This window comes from Pezoporus wallicus, unplaced genomic scaffold (assembly GCF_028554395.1).
Source record: "Pezoporus wallicus isolate ANWC-B61680 ecotype Strahan unplaced genomic scaffold, APGP_CSIRO_Pwel_v1 contig_4238, whole genome shotgun sequence".
Classification (NCBI taxonomy): Eukaryota; Metazoa; Chordata; class Aves; order Psittaciformes; family Psittacidae; genus Pezoporus; species Pezoporus wallicus.
Window position 1 is genome coordinate 2,091,530 of NW_026637932.1, and position 16,749 is coordinate 2,108,278.

Genomic DNA, 16,749 nt, shown 5'->3' on the forward strand with positions numbered 1-16,749 from the left:
CTGGGTCCACTGCAGTTCATCCAGATTCAAGGATCTGGCCCCACAAGCTGCACAAAGAATAATAATAAAATGATGGAAACATTATCAAATACTATTTATTATCCATCACACATGATTATCATGAAACTAATCCACAAGGTCACAAAATCACAAGATAAATAACTCCTAGAGCAAATACTTTTTGTGCTGTAGTACCTTCATTCTTTTTAAAGGGTTATTCATTTCCCGTTGAAGAGAAGCTGCTCTCCCAGCAAGAAATGTCTGGAAAGCAGTGGCTAATAAACTCTCATACTTTTCAAGTAATGTCTTGTCATCAGGAGGGTAAATTCGCCTAAAATAGGGGAGAAAAACTGAGTTTAAGATAGAAGCTGAGCTATCTATCACACTAGGAAAAAAAGTAATGCAGTGAATTCAGTCTCTTCTATAATGCATTCGCATCCCATCTGTGATAATTATATAATATCACATCATGAAACATATACTCTGAACATTGCTCTCTAAATCTAATTTTAACTCAGTGAACACAGTCATATTTAAACCAGCAATTAGCCAGTCAAAAAAAAAAATACCATGGAGGTCATTCCAGAGAGATACCAAAACTCAGTTTTGCAGAGCTCTGAAATTTTAGTGGGTGTGAATGATGCATGCAGGTGTGAATGATTCATGAAATATTAACAAAATATTGCATGTAAAATTCAAAGCCACAAAATAATGTGGATTGGCTGTAAAAGGACACAAAACAGTGAAAATCTGAACAATTACTTTGAATTAATGGGCATGATGTAAAATAAAGATTGAGTATGTGCTGCACTTGAATCATAAATCCTCCAAAATAATGAACAGGAAGAAACAGGTACTAAAGAAAAACAATTTTTCTGGTACACAGATGTACAGGGTAACTCTGATTTTCCATTATATCAGCTATGCTATTACTCTAAATTCACAGGTAAGGAGATTATGACAATATGAGAAGCAAGACTTGGTGATTTATTCATGCTTATCAAGCAACAATGGCTTTGAAGAAAACCACTCCAATCCATTGGTCATGAATGCCTGAAACACAGCCAAAAATTACAAAGGTGGAAGGCTAATTTCTAATGTATTGTAAAGGAATCCATAACTTAATTCTGCCTGCACTGTGCAAAGCATAGGTACCCTTTATGTATTGAGTGACATTATGTGACTTTTATGATTTTGTAGCCTTTTGTAAACTTTTTACAATATTCTGGAAAGAATAAAAATCCAGGAAAACATCCATCAGCCTCCACAGGCTTTTATTTAATCTATGGATGTCAGTTCAGCAACTGGCTTAGTCAAGTATCAGCCTGCAAGCACAGGTAGCCCACCGATTCCAGCAGCAGTCCTGGGGTAATAAGAAAATCCAAAGCTGTTCTGCCCTTTTACATGTGCATATTCCTCTTTAAATGACCCTTCTCTTTTTCCTAAGGAAAACAAAACGTTTTTGTATTTTTATTGATTTACAGTAACCAAAAAGCTAAATAAAGAGAACACTTGGCTCGTTTTCAGTCAAGAACTGAATAAGAAACCTAAGATGTGATCAGTTGAAAGTTAGACTTTAAAGTTATTGAAAAAGCAAAATGTATTAAAACATCATGTTTCTCTCTCTTGCAGTAAAAGCAGCATGAAAATAACTGCTTCACTGTGGGGCTCTTTTTTATATGCTAGTTTAGCTCCACACAACCATCAAGAAAGGGTGTAATTAAAACTGGGAATGCTACAAAGAAAGACATTTTGTAAGCAAAACCTTAATTCATCAAAAATGAAATTTTCACAGAAAAAATTATTTGTTTAAATGAGAGTTTTACTGGGAGTTATAGAATATTTGTTCCAAAAAGCAGTGATGAAGAATAGCAGTAAAGACTTTCTAACTACAGAATAAAAGATGTGAAGTCAGACATCCCATGTCCTGGATTAATGTTAAAAAGAGTGGGCAAATACTCCCATCATCTCTTCCTAGGTGTACTCCGCTCCCTTTCACCAAATAATCATAGGCCTTGCTTTCACTTCTCATTGAAGCAAATATAAAGAATAACAACAAGAGCACCTAACACAAAATTCTTGTTTTCAGGCCAATGCCTATTATAACCAACAAGTTATAATAGCTTCCTTCTGAGCATATTTTACCAAGGAATTTGAAGATACTTATGTCTAAGCTTATTAAGATACAAAATCAAAGTGCAAAAATATGAATATAGTATCTGTCAAATGCCATTCTATCAAAAATGGTGGAAGCACCAATATATTTTCTGATCTTTTGGCAAGCTCATAGATAACCTGGTATACACATATATATTTTCTATAAATGCCTACACATAAAAATGCAAAAATTATCTACCACATATACTTGTTTATGTTATTCCTAAAGAATGCCTCAAATACTCAAATACTTCCTACTAACACAGCCAAAAATAATTACCTGTAGTTCCCCATGTGCCTATTTTCATGCTCCTCTTTGGAAATCTGTTTACGTACTTGTGCAAGTCTTTCCTTCTACAAATCAGGAAAATAAGACAATTAAAACAAAGAGCACTTAAGCCACCAGCAAAAAACAACACATCTTTTGCCTTCCTACCAGTTCTTCTTTTCTCCTTTCTAGTGTGTGACGCTGCTTCTCCCAGTCTGAAGAACCTGGTGACAGTTTTTTCATGGAACCTTGACCATACAGTCTTTTTTGAGACTCAGCCTTCTGTTGAGCTAAATTTTTCCTTTTATCACTTGTCCTGAAACACAGATGTTATTCTGTCAACCCAATGGTGCTGCAATGAAATGCACTTTCATCTCAGATATATCATCTGTATTTTCCAGTCAGCCATTTGAACTTCATGCCATAAAATTAAAATTGAAACTATCATTAAGAATTTGTTTTCAATACTAACTTTTATGGCTACAATATTTTCACACTTTAAGGTGTTCTTTGATGACTCTGTACTGTAATTTACTGTACAAACATGATTCTATCTATTTTCCTGAGGTGTAGTTTTTTTCCAACATATCCCAACTACAAAGTTTTCCTGTGGGGTAGGGGGTAGGGCTGCTGACTGTATGTGAAACTACTGCCAGCATATTTCTTGTGTGACCACATGCCCATGACTGCACTCCTATCCCCACTTTAAGACCTGTTTGAAAAATCAATTTTTAATAAGTATGAAAATTACTGTTACCATTTATTTTTTGCAAGCACATGACCAAGAAGAAAAATCAAGTCTGGGTTAATTTCAACAGCAAAACTGCCAGCACAGGAAACATCCCTATTTTGAAAATACCAACGTGGGAGAAAAGGTCTTAATTTTCTCCTAGCCCAGTTCAAATTTCAGACAAGCAAACAAACAAAAGGAAAAAATACCAAATCAAAGCAAAAGACCGAGCCAGACTGAAGAGGACAAGTTTACCGTATGTTGAGAAGCTTTAATGCATTTAGCAGAACACCCTTCTTTACATCATAGTCTATTTTTTGATCAGTTCCAAAGCTTGGGGCACGATTAATCTGGAAAAAAAAAAAAAACAAGAAGATACAGAAGACTCAGGAATATTCAGGTTCACTGGGGACACATCTATTTTAACAGGCTTTGGAGACACCATTCTTTCAAATACAGCAGAGATTTAGAGAATACATGTTGAGAAGCTCATTTCCATTTCTGTTTTTATTAAAAAATAAGAGCATCGAGTATCACGGGCATTGGGAGCCAGGAGACGTACCTTTCAGACACCAAGTTATCCAGACTCTTACAAAGAATACCGTTCAAGTACTGGCACTCAGTCTAATCTATTCCTGCTTGCTCCAAGCAGAAAATTTACCATGCGAACTACTGTTAAACACAGTAACAGGCTATGTGCCATGCTAGGTAGTCCAGCACAGGAAGAGTTAAACTTTCCTAGTCCCTATTCTGAAAGCAACTTTGAATACTTCTCTAAAAAGTAACAACTATATAAGGATATTTATATACATTATATACATGAAGTACATTTAAATAACTCTTCAGATACATTCTGAAGGGACACCTAGAGATCTAAGTTACTAAATCAGTACATAGTGTGAACACGGAAAATAATAACAGTCTCAGTAACAAAAGGCTTATAAGCCAAGTAAAAGAGATTTAAAATGTGACCATAACTATAAAGGAACAAGGGAAATGCAACTGAGAATCTGTAAGACTAAATCACACGCTCAACAGCTAGAGTCCTGACCAACCACCATACAACCACTGCTAAGCTTTGAAGCGCCTGCTTAAGAACTTTATTTTTCAGAAAGCTGTGAGGAGGGATAATGAAGTAGCTCCATCAACATTGCTAAGAACACCTTCCAGGCAGGTAAAAATGTGCATACATGAGGAATGGGTGCTAATGAGAAGCAAGAATCTTGCCTTGATAGTGAATGAGCAAGCAGTACTGGTTACAGAAGGGACAGACACTAAAGAGCTTCAGAAGAGAAAACTAGTACCTTGCGCCCTATGCAAATGAGAAGTGGGATACAGTTAAAGTCTTCAAAGCAGAGGACAATTAAAAAGAAAAATAAAAAAAGCAGTTCATTAAAATTGCATTTTAACACTTTAGATCCATTAGAGTATCTTAGAGCCTTGATAGCTGTGGGGCAGAACTATTTTGGCTGGTGAGTCACCAAATGTCCTATTGCTGAGTCCTAACTGCCCCATCACTTATGGTGAAATCCAAGGTACCTTTGGCTTTGAGAATCAGCTTGTTTACTGGTTTTGCAGACAGGCTGGCAAAATGAGCAATGAGAGTTGATGTTGAACAAAAAATCATGAAAATTCAGCAGAAATAGAGAAAAGGTGAATACATATTCTTTTTTAGAAGATTCATCCAAATATTTAATTGACCAGTCTCCTCAGACTGATCTGCTCATCTGTCACATCACAAGGACTATTTTTTTTTCCTGTACTGTGACAGTACAAATATTTATTGACATCCATTTTCAAAAAGCATGTGAATGTTCCACTTTCAGCTAAGCCAGCATGTAAGCAGTAACAGAAACGAGCACAAGGATTAAAACCCAGTTCTCCAGCATTTCATTAGAGAATACTGCTAGCTGGCAAGACCACAGACACACTGCATCTCATTATCAACATGAAATTTAAACAAAACAACTGCATTGATTAAATCCAGCTGATAACTGAAATAAACTGGAAATATTCTGATTCTGAGATTATATTGTCTAATCCAGGAAGGATTTATGAAGTTTTAAAAACATATGCGTGAAGATCCAGTATGAAGCCTTATGCTTCAGTCCAACAAATACTGAAGTACACAAAAAGCTCACTAGACTGAAAAGAGACATGAAAATCAAGCCCAGACTCCATATTCAGGAGAAATAATAGATGTTGAACAAAATCATATTCTGTACCATGTATTAAACTTCTTTATATTAACATGTTCCAACTGAAAATATCCTTTGAAATGTTTTTGCATGCATTAAAAACAAATGAACAGATAGAAAGATTTTTATTAAACTTCCAACAAATGAATTTCTAATTTTTTATGTACACTGAATCCTTAAAACCAGTGAGACTGCAGTTAGATACAGGGACTTACCTGGAATATGTAAAACACTGTGTTGGTCTAATATTGAATTCCTAGATATGCATAGACACATGCTCACAAAGCAGTGATGCATAAACCTCAGAGCATAAAAAAGTGCACGCTATTGTACCTATATTTGGTTTAGGTATTTCTTAGATTTACAACAATCTGAACTACAACATTGGGCATAAATTCTGCATTACTAAATATCTTAGAAATACGTGTTACTTACATGAGCACCAGTGAGAATTAACACTATGAAAAGTGTAAAATAATTTAAATAACAGTTTCTTTCCTACAGGGTAAATTTTGCCAAAAACCTACATCTGGCACTTCTGAACAAATGAAACTGTACTGACTGTGTCTATTAAGCAGAAAATTAAAGTGGGGTTAGGAAACATATAAGAAGGCATTTGAATTGCTATTATGAAGCAAAATGCTATTATGAGACATAACACAATCACTTGACACTAAGGTTTTTGTCACTTTAATGCAGTCATTTAAGAGGCTGAAAAGCTATGACATTCATAGTTAAAGCTGGAGCATTGCTGTATCACCTGCAGCCTCAATTTTCTGACACTCCATTCATGACTAATGTTTGAAATCCCAATACTACTGTGCCCTCAATCCTGAGGAGTAAGCAGAGGCGCAGTAAAAACAGTGATCCAGTTCTGGCCAACCATTGCAAACTTGGCTTGGGGCAGTATGTTTCAGGTAGCAGTAGACACAAGTCCAGTACCAATAAATCTGAGCAACTGGGTACATCAGAAAGTTAATATATAAAAAGCAGGTGTGAATTTAAGTTCTATATTAACTATGTGTATATGTATAGGTTGCTTTGGATAATTTATCTTAAAAACGTCAAATTTTCTAATCTGTTGCGTACAGCAACACACAGAAGAACTGCTTGATAAATAAATACAATATTCCTCCATACGGACTCCTGGATATAATGTTTCTTACATCTATTATGTTTACAATATCACAGTTTTATCTCCTTACTTTAGCTTCTTTACTGTCTACGGCTTTCCAATAAATATAAAACTCAATTGTTCACATAAATTTTTACTTCCTCCAACTGAAATCTTCAACTTCTGTTTCATAATTAAAATTTCACTGAAAATTACAGTTTTCACACACAATTAATCAGACTGCTTGTAAGCACAGCAGTTGGGTAACTCAGTGTATTTCAGGATTACATACTTCTAAGTAGAGGACCACATATCTGTAATGCTTAAATTAATAAGTGTTAAGTTGAAATACATCCTGTGAGGGCACCCATCAACAGTTAAATCTGCAAATGATTCTGATTTTACAAATATTACACTCCATAAATGTGTAAGATACACCATTTCCATCTTCACCAGGACATGGGACAAACTTCAGGCTGGCATTTCACTTCTTTACCAAACTAGTCAAAGATCATATTCTCACCGGCCATGCTGCAGCCTATTAGCATGGAGTAGAAAAAGAAATTTTTCAATACCTATCACGCATACCTATTGAAAGGACATTTCAAATATAAAGGGAGATCACATGAATTACTTTAAACCTAAAATCAATTGAATAAAAAGTGATACCCTTTCAGTAATAGGAATTTAACCTCTGTTCAATCCGTAGGACAGCATGAATGTTTTGGGAAGGATCTCATTCTTTATTAAAATGATTGAGATTTCTAACAATAGAATTTGAAAGGCAAAAGAAATTTTTAAGCCATAAAAAATCCTGTTACACAGAATGTTGTTAGTGCCTATCATTGAGCAGATCTTTGATTAGAGACAATCATGAAGCCCATCCTAATCGCTCATTTCTAACCTTCACAAATTGTGCAGTGCTAACCACCTTTTTGTTGGCTTCAGCAGAATGCTGGTTTTCCATGGCAGTTCAAACTAAAACAACTGACTGTTGTAGAAGTGCTTTGTGAAACAGATATGGTTTTCCTGAAGAATACAAGCAAAACAGCTGCTCATGTTGCAAATCTACAAAGAAAAGTAACTGCTCCCTTTCAAACTTTCAAAAAGCTGCAAAAAAAGGTTTTAAGGAAATGTTAGTAAAATCAATGAACATTTGAAAAAAATCCATCAACGTGCAGGTTCAATTACCCAACACCACTGTAAGTGAATGCTGAGTCAGCTCAGCACTGAGAGAGACAAGGTCTGAGTGAATCCAGTTTATTTTGCTGAAGTTTGGTCATTTTCCACCAGGCACATTACTGATTGAAATGCCGACCTTGATCTCAAACAAATAAGATTACATTTATGTAACTTATGTAAACTTTATGAAAAATAGCATCACAAGAACAATTCAAGTGCCAACGAAATGCGAAGAGATACATCTGAAATGTACTACTTAGAGCAGAAATACAAGAAATGCAAATACCATCACCCTATATATTCAGCTGTTTGACATCTACATGTAACTACACGTGTCGTGGTTTAAACCCAGCCAGGTAACTCGTTCACTCATTCCCCCCCTTCTTTCCCTCCCCCTACTCCTGGAGGGATGGAGAGGAGAATCGAAAAGAATGCAACTCCCACGGATTGAGATAAGAACAGTTCAGTAACTAAGGTATAACACAAATCACTGCTGCTACCACCAATAATAACAATGATAAAGGAAATAACAAGGGAAGAGAATACAACACCTCAGCACCAGCTGACCAATAACTCACCCCCCCAGCCCGACCAAGCACCGACCGATACCTCCTCCAACCCTGCAGTCCTCTAGCCCTTCCGGCTCACTCCCAGTTACATCCTGGCCATGATGTGCTGTGGTATGGAATACCTCTTTGGTCAGTTTGGGTCAGGTGTCCTGTCTCTGCTTCCTCCTGGCTTCCCCTCCTCCCTGGCAGAGCATGAGGCTCACAAAGTCCTTGGCCAGACCAAAACATCCTTGTTATCAGCTCTGTTCCCAGGCCGAAAGTCAAAACACTGCACTGCACCAGCTACCAAGAAGGAGAAAAATGACTGCTAGTGCTGAACCCAGGACAACATGTAAGGGGCTAAATACTGACTAGAACAAAGCGTTGTTTTGTTAAATGTGATCATGGGTGAGAATCTTAGAAGTCTTGGGCAAAAACTTTATGTTAAGAAAATTGCTTTTCCCTTAAAATATCCCTTAAGAGAAAGTACCATCCTTTATTTTTCATGTGGCTATCCCTTGTTTCCAGACAAGATATAAGGTTGCTGACTAATCTGTAGAACAGTACTGTAGTAATCTCAACAATATACCAGTGATACTGTCACAACAGGTATTCATAATATCTGGTTACCAAAGCACTGTATAAGCATCTGTTGGCTGAGAAACAATTATTTAATGTTCAGTGACCCAAGAACCTGGACATACACATGACTAGGTCGCGTTAATATAAAATTAGCAATTTCAGCAGGAGTGCACATCTTGAATACAGCTGACAAAAACAGGATTGCATGAGGAGCCCCAAAAGTACAAGCAAATAATGACAGCAAAGGCCTTGAAAATCCAGGGACTCTGAGATATACATATACACCAGTCACAGCAGCCAAGTAGTGTTCACTAAAGAAATGCAACCTTGTGAACTAACATTGGGTCTAGGGATAACAAAGAGAACACAAAGCAGAACGGAGGAAATGTAAAACAAGCCAATTAGAGTAAAACTTGAAGCAATTTGAAATTGCTGGCCAGTGAATGAACAGTAAGTGTATGGTGGCAGCAAATGAATAAAAATAACCCTAAGTGAAGCTAAGAGCAAAAAGGAAAAAACCTTCACCATTAAGAGTGTGCTCTTCACCAGGAAGAACACAAGACACTGAGAACTTGCTATAACCACCTACCCATCATTTTTTTCAGAAGTAGACCTCTCCTGCCCTTGAAACCTTTGGATCTCCAAGGCACAGGGCAAGGTAAACGTTATACATGAGAAAGGAGCAGATAACAGAAAGCTTGTGTATGTGAGTTTTAACTACTTTATTAATAGGAATTAGCAATAATTGGATACATTGGCCTAAGATGTCCAAAGTAATTTTAAGTGGACTGATGAAGTTTTTAATAGATTTTCCTAGTTCATTTACACTAAATAATAGTTTATGGATCTCTATATAAGGTTTCTCTCACCTACATAAATCACAACAGAACTTGGGTACCCTGCACTTGAAGCAGTTATAAAAAGATCATCTTTTCCTCCAGTGATCACAACTGTATAAAATGAAGTTGAACAAGGCTTAAGTCCATCCAATAATTTTAACTGTATGATTTTCTTATTTACATAAAATAACCTAACTTGTAAATTTTGGTCAGAAAGAGTAAACCTGGATTTTCTGGGAACCAAAGGGAGATCTAGGTAATTGTTGCTACTCAGAAAGGATGGAGACTGCTGGGACTGTACAAATGCTTGCCAGAAACATGTGGTGCCACAAGATGGCAATCACGCATTTCCCACAGCCCTCACTTCTGTAGAAGGTTCCGGAAGTTCAGCAGCATCAAGGAACAGATCTACACTGCATCAAGGCAAAATAAACAAAAGTCACCTCAGGAAAGCAGAGTCATTATAAATGTTGCATTTCTCGTAACAGTTTATTAAGATATCTTTATAAAAGAAAAGCTACATGAGGTATGGAAAAATGAAACTAGATTTACCATCCTAATCCTATTCTGGCAATTTTCCCGTAACACCAGGAATACTCAGGACCTTGTCATTAGTACTTGTCACCACTATTAGAATGAATGATTCACTCTCCTAAGGGGGTTTTGGCAAGAGGGAAATGGTGAAAAGAGATAAGTGTGGAAAGATGGGGAAGAAGCCAGAACAGGATTAAGAAAAACAAACAAGCAAAAAACCCACACCACTATTATAGACAGATATACATATACATGTGTACACAGAGTACACGTGTGTGCGTATATATATACACTGTATGTTTGATCTTTACTAGACTACATATAGTATGCATACAGTGTGCATACACATATATACTGTATGTTTGCTGTCAGAGTACTGCAAAACACACAAACAAGCACAGTAAAAAAGAGTGGATGAGTACAGAAACTGAATTACTAAGCTTCAAAGTTTGAAGTTTCTGTTTAATTTAATGTCTAGCAAAATAAGCTGGATCACCAAATTCCTGGATCACCAAAAGCAGAAAAGGAAATAATTAGATTTCTGCATTTAAAAAAATAATAACCAGGTACACGACTTCAAGTCCTGAAGTATTCTACAGCAACCCAAGATACCAGAGGAGCATTTACTACTTTATGGGATCCCTCCCTCTTAAACAAAGAACTGGGACAGTATGATTCTCTTCTGAGACCCATTATCATAAATGGTGAGTCAAACCTCCTAAAATCTCCATGCTGCTTGTAAACATCCAAGCAGATAGAGGGCTATCCTTCGGAGCAAATTCACTACACAGGTTGACTCACCATCTTTCATAGAAGAGGTCTGCCACTATTTGCTACAAGACGGGATGAAATGCATTCACAGACTAATTTCAGTCTGTACTTAAACAACTACATACACTTATATACAAGCTATAGGCAAGCTACAGATGATACTCTGGAAGTGTAGAGCTAAATAAAAGGGACAGTAGGCTTCGCTTGACAGAAACAGAAGATGTCAGAGTAATGAAGACTAAGATCATGTCATGTGCTGCTTTTGGCTAGCTTATCAAAGCCGCCAAATATGCCTATGCATGGCAATGGTGAAGGAATTTAATCTTTCTAATTAGAATTATACTGAACCAGTGATAGAAGCATGACAAAGCAATTATTGAGGGCATTAATGGCCTGAGAACAAGGTTATAATTCAGTAAGTTAATTGTGTACATTTTGCTCATCAGTAGCCAAATGATATTCACAATTTATTGTCAATAGACAGATTTTTAATACATTTTTCATTTTTCCTCCAGTTGTACAACCTCCCAACCAGTTAACATCATGATATGACAATCTGAAAAAAGTTCATCTATATGTTATTAATACTGTAATTAAAAAGACACAATAGACAAACCACAAACATTCCTGGTTGAAAATGTATGTGAGCACCATTTCAGCTTAACTGTACCACTAACATATTACAGAAGAAACATTTCTGCTAGTACATTCATGACAATTGTTTAACAGCATTTCATGTATACAGAATTAGTTTCCTCTGTTTATGATTTATGTGGGTGCTTTTAAAAGCCACAGGAAAGGAAAAGAACATATATGCCCAAAAAAAAAGAAAATTAAGACCATACAGTCACAAAAGTTCCCAGAGCCATACTGCAAATCCATACTCGTGAAGGAAATCTATGTAGCACCCGATTGCTATAAACAAGGTCCTTCAGCTACAATAACAACTGGATTAACATCACATTTCTCATTAAACCTTCATAAACATCTGCAATGCCATATTCCTTCAGGAAAACAATTACATTTACCTGAGTCTCCAAAAATCACTGCAAGGCAATGCTTCCATATGGATGCTGCAGAAAAAGCACCATCTATGTACCCAACAACAGTATCTCCTGCAATGCACAGATTTTCTTTGGAAGTTTTCTTACACACACAGATGCAGTTGGGGGTTTCATTAACTCTACTCTTAAAAATTTACATTTGTGTAAAGAGGTTTACCTCTAGGAGCCATGGTTTTAGTTTTCTGTCCAGCAGAATATCAAATCCCAGGACTTCAAAGCAGACACTGTCACTTCCGGGTGCTTGCCCTGGCCTGCACATGCGATAAGCATGAAGAACATGTGGCTCTGCAACTATGAGAGTCTTCACTACTAACTCCTGTAGGGATTTATTTCAAAACAATTCATCAGGAGAGAAGACACCAGTATATATTGAATTCATACTTTAATCTTAGAAATTTCATTAAAATATCTACTAAAAAAAAATACTTCAAATACCAAATAAATGGTCTATAATAAACTATTCCTCTGGAGTACCAGATACATTTTTTATATAGCCCTAGAGTATAGTTTTTATTATAGTTTTATTATAGTTTTTATAGTACATACATACTTTTAGATATGTAATAACTTAAATTCTAAAAGCATATTGGGAACAAAGTATAGTATAGTATACTCAATCTTTACCCATTTCATTTTGCAATATAATTTTCAATAAATACTCTCAGAATTATACATACAGATAGTGCCTAGACTCTAACAATCTCAAACCTACTACTCATGTAAAGACACTTGTAACATAACCACTGACTTCAGTGGTGCAGGTTCAAGTCCACAGATCTATGCAATGCTGACTACAATTTTGTAAATATTCACACATAAAATTCACTTCATAGAGAAACCTCCAAGAATTTAAATGGGATCATTCCTTTGATTTATATTACTTATGTGAATAATTGTTTGAAAGGGCTTTTGTCCCTCAGAAAAAGTTCAACATTGAATTTATAATCACTCCCTGAATTTAGTCTTTTAAAAAAAGATAATCATAATTTACAGCAGTATAATTCTTTGTGGTATGCCTCGCTGAGAATTTGGATTAACTTTCCAAAATCACTCTGGATTCCAGAAGCAATTCATTTTCTAATACACACAATAAAGAAAAGGCATATTAGTTTTATCTTACTGAAATATCATCCCAGAACTTGGAGACATCAAGGTTATTTGTTTGTAGAAACTCAGTAAACCATTTTATGGAGCGTTTGCTTCCTTTGTCTTCTGTTTCATCCCGTTCAAAGTGTTCATTATGTTTATTGACGGAGTAGTTAGTCAGATGCATATACAATTGACTCTGAAAAAAGGAGAAAAGACATTAAAAAAAACCTCAAACCCCAAACACTTAAACACAACTCTAGAATGGTCAATTTTCAAAATAATGAAAAGAAAAATACATTAAAGCAATAATGACATAGTTCATCTTTGCAAATACACTATGTGCAGACTTAGTGTTTCTGATTCTTGGAGATTTCACCCACTGAATGTTCTAGCCTTATAACAAAATCTGTTCTCGTATTTAAGCCAGTTGTAGTCAACTGATCTACTGCTCAACATCTGGTTAGGTATATATAATACATCTGCTATTTTTACAGGTCTGTATGTAAACAACTACCCCAAAAAAGAGAAGAGATTATCATAACTTACAGAATTATTACATTCCCCAAGAAGCAAACAATAAAGATGGTATTTTTAAGTGGTACTTTAAAAGTGCTAAAAGCAGTCTGGCATCTGTTTCATAGACAATCCCACATTTCAGTTTTCGCTGTAGCTTATTTATGAGAAATGTTCTCATGATTGTGGTACTTTAAAAAATCTTTTACGTATAAATTCATCTGCCATGTTGATATCTGCCAAAATTGCTCATTTTTGAGTGGCTGATGGCCATACATCAAATAATTTCAAAATATACATTACATAAGTGAGTGCTATAGTTCCTTTATGAAGCAAAATGTCACCAACAATAGAGTTGTGCTATCAGTTGCATGGAAAAACAATAACTGCCTTTCCACAACAAATTTATGAATCATAATTTATATATGTATTTATATGCTTACATTATCCTACAATACAGATTACTGTACAGATCAATTCAGCTTTCCACTCACACTACCATGATGACTGTCCTCATCACAGTGAGTTCTCTGTCATCTGTCATCCCTTACTTGAGTGTAGTTGATATTCTAAGCTGACCATAAGACTTCTGTTCCAATTCCTTTTTGATAAGACAGTTAATAGATAACACAAGCCTTCTGCTGTCATCTCACTGCACTCACTCATGTTTAAAACACTTTAATGACACTAACAAAACCAATCAATTTAATTGCAGGTTAATTAGCAATATATTGCATTAGCACTATAAGTAATTAATTTCTCCCATGGCTTCCAGTTACTGCTTTGAGAATCATTTTGAAAACTATTGGTTTTGAGTTGTTATAACTGTCTTCTTTCCATGAGATTCAAATAATTTCAGACAAAACAATTACTTTTCAGACTACAAAACATGAAAGTGTTTTGTTCAACATCTGAACTAATCTTTAATCTGAAGTTATCTGGTACAATGTCACTGTGGAACAATGTCATCCGAAGAACAGTGTCATTAGTGATGTAGCCAGGTTATTCCATACAACAGACAAACTGCAACATGAACAGTTGTGAGAACACAGAAATAACTGCCTGTTCTGTTCATCCACTCAGAGCAGATTTCAGTGCTGCTAATGCTGAGATCAGTAATGATAGAATAATATTAAAAGCAAATTATTCCAAATATAATATTGGAACCCTTCCAAATAGACCACTTGTACCAGGATCCAAATTTACCTGCATTCTTCAAAGGTGCTCTACGAGACAGTCACAATGTTAAGTGACAGGCAGGGAGAAGGCTCTCATGTTGTCTACTGCATAATTACACTGAAGCAGCTCTAAAGTATATGGCATTGAAAAGGAATGATACAGTAGCACCAAGTACAGATTGAGGTATAAAACCAAAATCTACTGTTGCCTCCCAGTGCTTCAGATCTATTTCTTTCTTGACACCTGAGTGTCTGGCTGTGCCAGAAGAGAGGAGTTACACCTCTCAGCAGGAGGGGAGATGCTATACATTGAAGAAGAGGATTAAAGTGTTCAAAAACTTTAGCATGTCCCTTAACATTTCTTTCTGCAAGTTTACAGGCAACCTAAAGTTGCTAAGTACATACTCCTTTCCCTGCTGAAGTGGTAACTGACAGACAGTACCAGAAATAGATTCCCTAACATTCAGGGGTTGCAGTGACCACTTTCATGCAGTGGTCTTTCTTATCACTGTTCCTCCGCTTATTGCATATGTTCCTAACACAATGGCTAAAATATTGCAGGATCCTCAGCAGAAGCTCCAGACTCCAGGAATGTTAAACAATGATCTAACAGGAGATAAACCTTATCCCCATACCCCACCACGAACTGAGTCTCAGATAAATATAAAAGCAATGTAACCGTTATTTTACCTCCTCCAAACACTACACAGGTAAAGAAATTTTTACATGCACAAGTAATAAATTAGAATGAACTCCAACTTACCAAATTTGAGTCACTGGGGGGATGATACTTTTCTGTGCCCATTCTCACTAGTCCATCATGATATAAAAATACTTTTAATGGATCACAGGAGGTGACAAGAATATACACACGTAAATCAAACTTGTAGCCTTCCATAAGAAATGGCTTGTCAAGATACTCCTGAACAATCAAGTGATCCTGAGCTTGTAGCTTTTCTGCATTTCTTATTAAAGAGATCCTGGTAAAAACAAAAGCTATTTTAAAAACATGGAACTTTAACATTACTCTTCAAAAAGGATTCTCATGGGCACCCAGCCAGGTAGTCAGGCTAAAGTCTACCTGCAGAAAGACATATATATCTGACTTGTAGGGTAGAGAAAAAGTTCTTCCTTTACCTGGTTTTTGGTTTCCTGTCTTTTATTGTCTTCACTGGATGAAAAAAGGCAATGAGCCATTTCAACATAAATTTCTGCTTCCTTTCATTCAACAATTTGTAATAATAGGTTCCCTTTGCACTTACAAATTGTTTGGCAGAATGACCAGTGTCCAGCTTCTGCAATTATTCCCCATGCAGCTCTAAAAACAGGCTTCTAGTCTTGTCACAACTTCTGCCTCAGGTACAGGTTGCAAAGAACTTTCAGTGCTAGCCTGACCTAGTGACGATGTTTGCAAAGCAGGACACTAAGTACAAGTGTGGATGGCATAGATTAAGCTCAATATTTCTGTATTCCAGTTTCCTCACATCAGAATGAAAAATTATTTATATACACACTATAAACTGGTAGTCCCTAACTACACAGACTTTAAATAACTGTAATAGCTAATGTTTTTCAGGTACAAATATTAACCCAAATTTCCATAGCTTTGTTGCCTTAATCTTATCCTCTATTATTTATGGTACATTTCAGTGTTCTGGTGCTGAATACACCTAATATACTGAAGCATTTTCCAGGCATTTCTCTGAATTATGCTGCTACCTATCCCCTCAGCTTATCTTTACCCTTATCAACAGGACTGAAAAATCAGGAAATGGAAAAGCTTGGGGGCTTTACTTTTACAGTAATTCTGATATATGTGAGAGCTTTAATATATAATTAATATAATTTTGTATAAGCAAAATTATATCAAAAGCCGTAAAAGCTCAAATAGCAATATCTAAACCCAGGAATAGAGTTGAAAATTAATTTGCAATATTTATCTCATTTTCTTTTTACTGTGCAGCCCTGTCACAGGCAAAACT

At 35.9% G+C, this 16,749-nt stretch overlaps 1 protein-coding gene across 7 annotated transcripts in view; it reads right to left on the reverse strand.

Moving 5' to 3' along the window:
• The window catches only part of TTLL7 (tubulin tyrosine ligase like 7), a 70,858-nt gene that overhangs the window by 26,569 nt on the left and 27,540 nt on the right, over nucleotides 1-16,749 (reverse strand). For all 7 annotated transcript variants that reach the window (XR_008972055.1, XM_057408326.1, XM_057408323.1 and 4 more), the window contains exons 7-13: nucleotides 15,531-15,747; nucleotides 13,108-13,272; nucleotides 12,145-12,303; nucleotides 3,411-3,505; nucleotides 2,594-2,741; nucleotides 2,438-2,511; nucleotides 196-331 (exon numbers count right to left, since the gene is read on the reverse strand). Coding sequence is in view for 6 of the 7 variants with exons in the window: in XM_057408326.1 (XP_057264309.1) it covers nucleotides 196-331; nucleotides 2,438-2,511; nucleotides 2,594-2,741; nucleotides 3,411-3,505; nucleotides 12,145-12,303; nucleotides 13,108-13,272; nucleotides 15,531-15,747 (994 nt within the window). In the remaining variant the exon portion in view is untranslated. The remainder of the gene's footprint in view (nucleotides 1-195; nucleotides 332-2,437; nucleotides 2,512-2,593; nucleotides 2,742-3,410; nucleotides 3,506-12,144; nucleotides 12,304-13,107; nucleotides 13,273-15,530; nucleotides 15,748-16,749) is intronic.